This window comes from Schistocerca cancellata, chromosome 1 (assembly GCF_023864275.1).
Source record: "Schistocerca cancellata isolate TAMUIC-IGC-003103 chromosome 1, iqSchCanc2.1, whole genome shotgun sequence".
NCBI classification, from domain to species: Eukaryota; Metazoa; Arthropoda; class Insecta; order Orthoptera; family Acrididae; genus Schistocerca; species Schistocerca cancellata.
The window spans coordinates 532,191,130-532,203,190 of record NC_064626.1 but is presented as its reverse complement, the minus strand read 5'-3'; the positions used below and the strand labels follow the sequence as shown (position 1 = coordinate 532,203,190).

Genomic DNA, 12,061 nt, shown 5'->3' with positions numbered 1-12,061 from the left:
CCATATTTGACTTCACTATGACATGTGCTCATAACCTTTAATACTGGTTGTTGCTTCAAAAACAATATCATCCTATTTTTCTGATGGTTGATTAACTTTACATTCAGAACACCAGTTTGAACATGATTTACTGCTTCGTGAATGGTGAAGCCATGAGTATTGTAGAGATCTAATTGTTGTAAATCCCTTGGTTTATTTGAATTTACAACTACAAATTTAGTGTGTTTCATTAATTGTTCATATCTAACATTGTTAAAATTTTCCTTTTACTGGAGTCTCCTGGTTACTGTAACTGATCAATGAATTTTTGAAAGTCTGTTAGCTTTGGGAACCCTAATTTTCGCTTTACCTGTAGGTTAACGACTGAAATTGATGACCCTGCTTCAGTTTGAAAATTGATTGCCGCTTTATTTGTAGAAGTTGTTTTTTTGCCTCCTTCTTTGCTTTCTTCAAATCTGTCCCCTGTGACACTTGGGTTGCTGACAATAATTGTAGCAATTGGATCATGGACTTCAGGATAGTCAATAGTGGTTGGTCCATGTCTGAAAATTATGCTTAGAATGGTTTACAAAATTCACAAAAGTCTTCCTGGAAAGAAAACAGGTTAGTGGTCCCAGAATCTAGTATGCATAGAATAATGCTAAGCCACAGTGTTGGCGCGAAAACCAAAGAAATAAAACATGTACTCAAAAGGAAGTATGGAAAATAAGAATGCAACTTCTATTGATTTGCTCTGCCTCATTATTGTCAGGGTTGGGAACTTATGAAAATGCCATTAATCTTGATGATGTCCAATAGCCAACATTAGGTACGGGTCGAAATTTTTCAGCAAATCTATAACCTTTGCCTCGTCACCAGTGTTGATAACTGGCAAAAAATTGTTAATAATTATCACTTTATCTCACCACCAGATTTGGAATACTGATCTTAAATCATTTGCCTCATCGCCAGTCATGGTATTACAGATGTATTTTTTCCTTGTCACCAGCATTGAGCTGTTGTAACTGAATGTTGCTATCATTTGAGCCCAAACACCCACAGTAGCAGAAAGCTTATTTCCACTATAGTTCTAATTAAGATGACACCATGCACACTAGTAATATCTAATTATACACTTGCTTGACTGGGTAGATTAAAACAGAAAGGTGCTAACACAATAAGAAATAATCATTAACATTTATTAATGGTGTGGATACACAGTTTTACTTAACTTTGGTAGCAGTTTAATGTGTGGCACTTCAGGTTCCATACCTAATACAGTGAAATTCTAAATAACTTTGTGTCTTTTGCAGTCTTTGTTTTAGTTGTCACTATCACTGAAAGTGTTGTGCAGACACTCATAGTTAACTGTTCCTGTTTCTTTGTAAATAGCGAGTGCTATATTGGAACTGTAGTCTTCTGAATGAACTGTGTAACTGCAGGAATTGGTGGTGTTGCAGAACAGAGGGAGTGTCACTGGCTTGTTGTCTTTTTGCATGTTGGCAGAAAGATCACCATCTGCACCAGCACTAGCTGAAAGCAGAATAGTCCGAGGTTGACAGGGCTCTCTCTGGCGGCTGGCAACACTATTGGTGGGTCAATTTGATGTGCCAGTGGATGTAGTGTGGAAGCAGAAAGTAGTCCCAATTATTAAGTGTCGTCTGGAGGTGGCTGCTCGGAACTGGTGGTATTGCTGTGTACCTCTCGAGCCACGTATATAGCTGAAACATAACTGGCTGCACATGCAAAGTTACACTGTCTAGCTAAATCTACGTATTATGTTGTCACGGCTGCATATGATTGGCCCTGGTTGTTTTATGCATTAGTTAAACTTGAGTGTGGGTATAATGTGAGTTTCTTGTCCCAGTGTTTAGACAAAAAGTCACAAACTACAGAAAAAGATAATTTCCTAGGATCATTCCCACGCTCCAGTTTATGACAACCTTATACAATTTGCTATTGAAATAAAGCAAAGCACTTTGCTAATATGAATTGGAGATGTTACTTGTATTGCATTATAACACAAAATAAGATGGGTAAATGTCCCAAGTTTCTTCAGACTCCTTGGAAGCAGTGAAAGGTGGTGGCTATGGAGATGTCACTGTTGCTTGGTGTAGTGGCTGCACCTGTTTCTCATCTTGCTGTTTGTGCTGCTACAGCTGTGAATCCTTCATCTCCATTTTTGATAACTTCAGAAATAGGGGTCGACGTTGTCACTGTTCATTCATTGTTGAGTAAGTCTTTTTTTTCCCCACAAATATAGTATCTAGTACCAAACGCAAGTGGTCGGAAACAGCAGATTAGTGGCTGCGAGCAGATAGGCATTTGGAAGTGGGAGCAGAACTGTAAACAGTAATGTTCAGAGCAGTGTGGCTACTTGTGAGCCTGCAACCAGCATGGTGAGTTGTTTAGCGAAAGTCAATAACATTTTAATTTGAAACCAGTGCTAAGAACTAGTCATTGTCAGCCAAACATATGTTCAGAGAGCAAGTCCAAACCAAGACAGTGATACATGGTCTGTCCAGAAAGTAATGCATCACTGTTTTTTTAAATTGCTCTTGTAGGTTCAACAACTAAAAATTCTTCAAAGTATGACCCTTCTGCATCAATATATTTTTGCCAGTGCAGTTTCCAAGCACCATAAACTTTCTGGAACTCCTCAGTTGGGATGGGGAAGCCATCAAAGTAGCTTACACATTATCTATGACTTGAGATGCTTTCCTTTGAAGTCCATTTTCAACTGAGAAAACAAAAAGAATCCAATGAGACCAGGTCAGGACCGTATGGCAGCTGTCTCAACTCTGTCACATTGATACAGGTCAGGTAGGCTATGACAACAAGGGTGGTGTGAGCCAGCGCATTGTCGTGGTACAGTACCCACAATGTCCAGGACTTCTTTCGGATGCAGGCGACCCTGTGATTCAGTCTTTGGAGCACTGCTGTGTAAAAGTGGGCAGGGTGACCATGTGTGTCATTCTGCACTCTGTCAGATTTTCTTGAGATCTTCACACACTTCCAGACAATGTTGCTTTTGCATATTGGACAAAAGTCAGGCACAATTTTTGCGCAAATCTGCCACATGCCGAAGTCTGCAGATACAATTTCATGAACAACCGTTTTCTGTAAGTCCGATATTCCTGATGTCAGGCAAACACTCAGTCAACCGTTGAATTCAGTAACTGGTGCACATGAGTTGCATGGTCGTCTGTTCATGCGGGCCCCATCAGCGACCTACTCCTGACCTCTAAACATTTTGTGCCATCTGTTTGGCTGCGATCTGAAAGGCAATCAACCCCAGAGGTTTCCTTTAGCATTCCAAAAGTTCCAGTGGCATCTTGAGCTTCGTGCAAAACTTTATTACGTAGCAGTCCTCTAAAGGTTTCTGAATCATTAAGTTCGATGCAACCACTACTTAGAGGTTCACAGAAGAAGTTGTACTAATCCTCCAAGAGCATGGAAGCAATTGAGTGACCTACCAATGGAAAGTTGAGGTTTCCTTCCACCCTCCCCAACCAGCCCGACTCCTCCGCAACATATAGTTGTGTCATAAAAAATTGCAATGCATTACATTCTCAACACACTGTCTGTAGCTCGATTGGTTTCGACATAGTGAGTGGCATGTGATGTATGGCTTTATAAAATAGTGGAATTTGACCAAAAGGCAACTGCAATTAGGTACTGAATGGCACTACCATTATACACTACATGATCACATGACCCAGTGTGAATGCTGTTCATGGGGAGGACAGTACAATGTTGACTCAGACATCTTGGATAATCTTTGCATGGCTGTTGAGGACACTTGAATTCATTTACATCATTCCTAGACTCTTCGCTGTTGGTCAAAACCAAAATATTGTGCAGGATATTCCATCATTCATTGACATGCCAGAAGAAGCTGGAAAAAATAAAGTTCGCTGTTGGCACTTCTGACAATGTTGCCATTAGTTTCACTAGGTTTGTTAAGTACAAAGATTCACATATTCCAGTAAATTCTTTCATATGCATTTTATTATATTACAATAAAACTATAGTGGTTGTATTTCTTTTTGAGCGAAAAATAAAATTGTGAATAAAAATAGAGTAAAATAATTTTGCTTTTAGATTTTAATATTTTTCTATTACTTTTTCATAAATGACTAAAATATTTAGCCATTCATTTTTCAAGATTTTGCATGAAGTTTTGCAGTTTTTATGTTTAATCTTCATTGGCAATCATAATTTCTGTGATCTAATCAGAAACCTATCTAAGAATTTTGTGTTGTCTTCTTTGTAAAGCTTCCTGTGGGTAGAGGAGAAAAACCAGCACCTTTGAAGCAGCATTACATTGATAAATGGGATAGTGAATATGTTAGAATGCCTTTTTCACCACAGAATCTTTGTGCTGTTAATAAGGTAAGTAATAGTGCTTTTCGATGTTGCAAATTAATTTAAATTTTATAGTTTTTGTTGGTTAGAAAATAAAAGAAATGGAGATTTCCTTTCAGTAAGGAAATTATGTTGCACTAGAAACAGTGATATAATATTCAGTACTAATACTAGTAGTAATATCTCATGAACAGTTAAACCTAATGTATTTGTTTAATATGTGTAGCAAATGAATTGTGACACAGTGGGAAAGAACTCATAATATAGTGGAGAAGCACAGCATCACAGAACTTTTATAGCTGTTTAGACATTCAGTGTGTGTATGGCAGAAGCAAATTGTGTATTTACACCTTTTACAAAGAATAGAGGGGCAAAGAAACAATCTTGTGATCGCCAAGCCATGTTTTGCTTGGTATCTCTGTTGAGCTTGAAATATGCTCACTATTTTTATTTACTTAAATTTGGCATATTTCGTGACAGTACCTTTTCAGTGAAATGTTTACAAGACGATATTTGTCTTGGCTTCAGTCGTCTAGTGGAAGTATGATTCCACAAAGCAGTTTCGTCGGCTGCAGAAATGACCTGGTTCAATGCCTTTGCCTCATTTTTGGTGCTTAAAATACCATTTCTTCTAATGTAGTTTCTTCTTAAAGTTTATATAAAAAAAGTAGTAACATAATTCATTTTTTCCTGTTCACTAGCAAATATTTATAACGGCGACCTGCACATTGTTCTACTGTCAACACACACCGAGAGTTCACTGCCGACTGACTATGCTCAAAGATGGCTCAGCGTCAAAGACATTTTACACAACACACACGCTTCCACTTGTAACCAGTCTCTTTGATATTCTTCGTCACATCTACTAATGTTAATCAGTATGCTGTCACTCTCAAAAATATAAGTAAATTAGCATAAAATAAGGCAAATTACAATTAAAATAAATATTCTGACAAAAATATAAGAAAACATTTACAACTTAGATTTGGTATCGACAAATCCAGTAGAAAATAACATATCTCCCAGATCCATTACAACTGCTCCCCAGGGCTTTTGTTGTTATGAACATTGCAACAAAATCCCGACCACACTCAGTAATGGATCTGTATTACACAATTAGTACATTAATGATGCAGTCTGATAACCTCTTCCAAATTTGGACTCTTTGAATCTGTGGACTTGTTACTGGGTGTTGTTGGAATGATCCTTCCCCATCAATCTCATACACAAAAAATTCAAGTGAAGAAATTATTTAACATGACAAATATACATGGCATAAAACATACATAAGAAATATTCTAAAATACAGCATACAGATTGAAAATAATAGTAAGATAAAACTCATTTGCTAGAATAAGATGTCTACAAGCGCTTCTTTGGTCACACTGTGCCAACTGGTTCTCATAATTAAATTTTTTGTTCCCCATATTAATGTTAATTTCATTTTGCTTACATATTGTACAATAAAAATGATACTAGACATATATAGTGTAGTGTTTTTTTCTATATATTTGCCTTTTATATATTTTTACTTCTGATTTTCTTTTTGAAATTTTTTTATGTATTTTTTTTACTCATGGTTTTTTTATTTTGTATACATTTTTTTGCTTACGATTTTCTTTTTGAATTTTTTTAATTTTTTTTTCTTATGCTTTTCTTTCTTTTAGTACAGCTAAAGATACATCAGTACTATCTAAATTTTTTTTGTACAATTATTTATGTACACTTGCCTCTCTACTAAAATATTACTACAAGTCACATTCTTGTGAAGAGTACTTTCGCTCCCCACAACATCAGTAAAAAGAACAATAAATTGCTCATATATCATGAGGCTTTATCTAAAATTGGTTTTGAAAGTTATACCTTTGCATGCATGTCCTCACATGCATGCCTTCACCCACTGGGAAGACTTAGCTTCCAAAAATTAGAAAAATTCAGAAATGCTCACTATGGAGACTTTTTTTGTAAAAAAGTAAAAATAAGTTTTTGTCTCATTCTTTGTTACAACAGTGTTTTTTCATCAGTTTTAATTAACATGTGAATTATTAATTTATACATGCAAATATACATACTTGGTTGTACAGGTAGTTTCGTTCCAGGAAGCATATTCCAGTGGAGGACTTTTGTTTTAGATGATAATAGGTTATTTAAATTTTGAAATTATAATTTCTGTTTATATAGTTTCAAAGAGACAACATTCCTGAGATAAAATAATTTCTTTGACTTAGGGTATACCAAACGATTAGCATTAGGGCGTGGATTTTTTATGACTTCAAAAGGCCCAATATAGATATCAAACAATTTTTTAATTTTTCAAGTTAACATTTTTGATTTTTCATGAGATTTGACCAGAAAAAGATCCCCAATTTTGAAAGTGGTTAATATTGCCTTGTTGTTATGTCTTTTATTCTTCTTTTCCCCTTGTTTCCTCATAGCTTCCCTTAAAATATCTTCTCTATCTCTTGCATAGTTAAAGGTGTACATTTAGGAAATTCAATAAGTTCTGATATAAGATTTGGAGGTCTGATATTAAACATAATCTCATATGGTGAAAATCCTGTGGAACTATGTTGTAAGCTATTCATAATATCTTGAAAATTTCGAATGTGCTCAAACCAGGTTGGATGTTTATGGCTACAATAGGTTCTGCAAAGTCTCCCAATTTCCCTCATATATCTTTCTGCAGGATTGGTGGATGGACAATAAACAGATATAAGTATAGGCTTCAATTTTGATCTTTCAATAAACTTTTCCAAATTTTAGAGGTGAACTGTGAACCATTATCTGATAATATAGCTTGTGGTTTACCCACCTGTGCGAAATAATCTCTTTCAATTTTTATTATAATTTCATGGCTAGTAGCTTTTTTCACTGGATATAGTTTAATTAATTTTGAAAATATATCTACCATAACTAATATGTAACAGTGACCTCCTTTACTCTTTGGTAACATGCCATATAAGTCCACAGCGATAAGATCTAAAGGTTTTTCCGGAATAATATTTTGCATCTCTCCACCACGTCTTTGATTGCTCACTTTAACTCTCTGACATTTGTCACAGGTTGCCAATTCTTTTCTTACCTTCTTTCCAATATTGTAAAAATAAACATTTTCTTGTATCTTTTGAATGCACTTCTGTATCCCACAATGACCAAAACATTCATGTATGTAAATGATCAGCTTTTCAGCATCTGCCTCTGGCCAACACAGTTTCCAATTATCAGAATCTACATCTGTTCTCCGAAATAAAATCCCCTTATGTAATTTGTAAAATTTATCAAGTTTCTCATACCCCTTCTTGCCTAAACATTCTTTGATTAATTTCCAACTTTGATCTAAATTTTGATTTTTCCTAATTTTGTTAAACATAGCTCTAATTGTTTTCTCATTTTCTTCCCCTTTCAGGTATCTAATTTTAAATTGCTTTTCCTCCTCTTGTTCAAAAATATCCTTTTCCCCCCAATTGGTAACCTTGAAAGTGAATCAGCTACTACATTCTCAGAACCTTTTATGTGCTTGATTTCAAAGTCAAACTGTTGCAGAAATATTGCCCATCTGGTCAATCTACTGTGTTATAATTTGCACTCTTGTAAGTAACTCAAAGCTTTGTGATCCAAAAATACTATTGTTTTATGTCCAATAAGGTAAATTCTAAATTTTGTAAAAGCCCAATGAATTGCCAAAAGTTCCTTCTCTGTGACTGTATAATTTTTTTCATGCTTGAGCAACATTCTGCTTGCAAATGCTATGGTACAATGTATCTTAACTCCATTCTCTACTCTTTCTTGAAATAACTGTGCTCCAAGCCCATAATTACTGCTATCAGTGTTCAAACAAAATGGTAAATTAAAATCAGGTCTGTGTAATAAGTGTTGCTTCCTCAACTCTTGCTTAATTTTATCAAACTCTTCCTGACAACTTTTATCCCAAACCCAAACAGTGTTTTTCTTAAGTAGCTAACTTAAATGTGGTGCATTCAGACTCTGATCACTTATATGTTTTTGGTAATAACCGCATAACCCAAAGAACGACTTTAATTGTTTTTTAGTCTTAGGAATAGGAATTTCTGAAATTGCTTTAATTTTTTCTGTGACAACATGACCCAAAAATGTTAATTCAGAAACTGGAAACTTACATTTCTCTAATTTCAATGTCATCCCCCCTTAATGTTAATTCAGAAACTGGAAACTTACATTTCTCTAATTTCAATGTCATCCCCCCTTTTCTAAGTTTTTCACAACTGACTTCAAAATCAAAAAATGTTCCTCCCAATTTTGCCCTGTAACCAAAATGTCATCTACATAAATTATCAGTTAGATGCAAGTTCTTGCCCAAGTACATGATCCAAAGCTCTTATAAATTTGGAAACAGAAGAATTTAACCCAAATGGCACAACACAATATTGGTAACTCTTACCATTGTACGAGAAAGCAGTATATTTTCTAGAATTAACCGAAAGTGGTACCTGATGAAAACCCGAAGTTAGATCCAAACTTGACATATATTTACTATCTCTAAATTTATAGAGTAACTTATCAATATTTTCGGGATGGTCTGTCTGTCTGAACAAAATTTTGTTTAAGTGTCTAGAGTCCAAAACCAGTCTTACTCCACCATCTTTTTTCGAAACAACTACTAATGGATTATTATATGCACTGATACTCCTTTCTATTATATTACATCCTTCCATCTTTTTCAGCTCTTTCTCGACAGCAGGTCTTTTTGATATTGCAATACTGTATGGTTTTATGAAAAATGGTTCATGAGGTTTTACCTGAAGCTCACACTGATAACCCTTTACCCTACCAGGTATGTCACTGAAAACATCACTGTATTCCCACAGCAGATTTTCTAACTGTTGTTTTTGCTCCCCAGATAAATTTTGTGTTTCTGAAATTTTCAAATTTACTAAATTCCCAAATTCAACTTCATCAGTATCAAATCTATGAATTTCAATATTCTCCAATCTGTTTTCTTTTAGTAAATTGATACTGTCAAAATTTCCATTACTCTGATCACCAAGTGTGTTCACAAAATTTGTCTGAATGTATTCCCTTTGACTAGTTTCTGTCAAAAGTTTTCTTCCAACCCAATCAAATGCTGTATTTACTTTTACTATCCAATTCATACCCAAAAGAAAATCCTCATTAAATTCCTGAATTACAAAACATCCATGTGTGAACAACTTGCCTTCAATTAAAAATGTCACTAAAGCCTGGCTTTTTACCAATTTACTGCTCGTCCCAATAGCACCTTTTTATCTTTACCCCAACAACTGGCATTTCAACATAATCTTTCCCCACTTTCAGTTTCTTGCTTAACCTTTCAGATATTCCCGAGATCTCACTTCCTGTATCAATTAAACATTTACCAATCCACGACCCAATTTGAACTTTTATATAAGGACTGCAAAATTGATCACTTTTCTCAGAACCTGTATCCGCATGTAATAAATCACTTTCAATTTCCCCAAACCTATACTTATCAGAATCATATGGTATACCATTATATGTATTATTTGTCACAGTTATAAAATTTGCACAAGATATAAAATTGTCATTAGTACTCTCTATTATCTCAAATAGCCAAGAATTTTCATCCAAATCACATTGTATACTATTGAAGTACTTATCCTTCAGCTTTTCCAAAATAAAATATCTCATCTTTTTCCACCACTCAGGACATATAGTTTCACATACATTAATAAGCATCTTTCTAAAGTTCTTGTCAAAAGAAATAGTTTCACTGTTCAGCCACAGATTCATAAGAAATGTGTGTGTGTCATTAGTATCTGTAAATGTTTCACTCAGGCTAGAAGTTATACATGTGTCATCATTATTTGTGTAGCCAGATTCTTTACCAACAACATCAAAATTCACACTTTCGCTTACACCCTGCTTACGAGCCTTATTCATCCTGGTAACTAACATCCCTGGGAATTTCTATAATATTCTCACTATTTAATCCATTTTCAACCACCTATTTAAACTCAACTACCTATTTAAACTAATGAAACACCTTTCCTCAACATCATCATCAATACCATTACCATCATTATCAACTTTATCATCAACATCATTATCATTATACATATTCAGGTCATACACATTCAAATTATCCCCCAAAATATTATTTCCTCTTTCTAAAGTTACCAAATCCCTTTCACCAATATTTTCATTCTCACAGCATACATTCTCTCTTTCATTCACACACGTCTCTGAACTACTACAAATTGCATCATCTGACGAAGTGTTGTTCTTTTCTGCCCAAGTGTAAAACTCTGTCAAATTAAATGAATCACAGTTACTTTTATCTACTGTATGTTCTTGTGTACTGAAAATTTTATCTTTATCAATATCATTATTATTTTCCTCTTGAAATTTCTTCAATAAGTAACAACTAATAACCTCATGTGATAGCTTAGGTTTGGAATTGTCATGTTTGGGTTTATGATAATCACATCCATTGGTCCTTTCATCATGCTCACCTTCTGCCTCAACCTTGCGGACCTTCAAGGGGGCGTCTACTCGTTTTTTATTTCCTGAATTACAACTTGTTCCTGTTTGAACTGCTGATTGTGGTTCTGCCAATGTCTCTGATCAACATTTCTGTTCCCATTCCTATGCCAAACATTACCTGGTTGTTGGTAGTTTCTGTTGTACTGATCTCTAACAAAATTTCTGTGATTTTGATCCCTAAAGTGTTCTCTATTTTGTTGATTATTTCCGCGAAAATGTTGTTCTTGTTTTGGATGAAAATTATGGTCCTTCTTTTGAAAATTGTTATATCCCCCTGAATTTTGACTGACTCCATGATAATTGTTTTGTTCCCTTTTTTGAAAGTTATCATTTCCCCAATTTTGACCACTACCTTTCTGAGTAAACCCACTGTCCGTTCTTGTTGTTACCCTATCCAACTTTTCAATATATTTGAGAAACTGCTCAACATTACTATCAGGACAATGAACTAAACTCAACTGCATTGCTGACTGCAATCTTCTCCTTAAGGTACCAGTTTTGATCAAGTCATCCAAAGGTTTTGTTAAATGAATAAGTTGTTGAAGTTCACTTTTGCAAAATTGTTTCATGCTCCCATCTGATTCTCTATAGTTTCTCCCATTCAAAAACTCACTTTTGATTCTAGTTTGTTTAAGATCATCCCAAAAATTTTCCAGAAATTTTGATTCAAATTCTGAAAAGGTCATCCCCACAGTTACAGTCTGGTTTGCCCAAGTCAAAGCTTCCCCTTCCAAGAATTTTTTCACAAATTTAATTTTCATATCATCTGGTGAGTGAGGTAAAAAACAATCCTTACAATACTGTACAAAATCAACGGGGTGTAAGGGTCCATCTACCGAAAAGTGCTTCACTGGAATGTTAGATACAAGATTGCATGTGTTGACATTATGATTTTTGCTTTGAAATTCAATGTCAAAACTTTCAATTTTTTCTCTAAGTTCTTTGACAGATTTTTCGTTTTCTAAATCATTGCATTCTACTTTTTTTTGTAGAGTTACCAAACAATTGTCAGTTTTTTGCTCTACATTTTTTACTAAAACTTTTGTGTTCTCATCCAAATTTTTAATTTCCCCTTTTATCTCATTAAAATCAATTAAATTTCTTTCCCTATCTGCCAGTAACTCATTTTTTACAGTATTAATTTCATCGGTCAATTTAGCATCAATTTCATTTACTTTTGCTTCCACATATTCAA

General features: G+C 34.6%; 1 protein-coding gene across 2 annotated transcripts in view; it reads left to right on the top strand.

The window, feature by feature from the left end:
- LOC126179348 (poly(ADP-ribose) glycohydrolase-like) overlaps positions 1-12,061 on the top strand; it is a 152,992-nt gene that overhangs the window by 62,128 nt on the left and 78,803 nt on the right. For both annotated transcript variants that reach the window (XM_049924602.1, XM_049924601.1), the window contains one exon: positions 4,258-4,374. In XM_049924602.1, the coding sequence (XP_049780559.1) occupies positions 4,258-4,374 (117 nt within the window). The remainder of the gene's footprint in view (positions 1-4,257; positions 4,375-12,061) is intronic.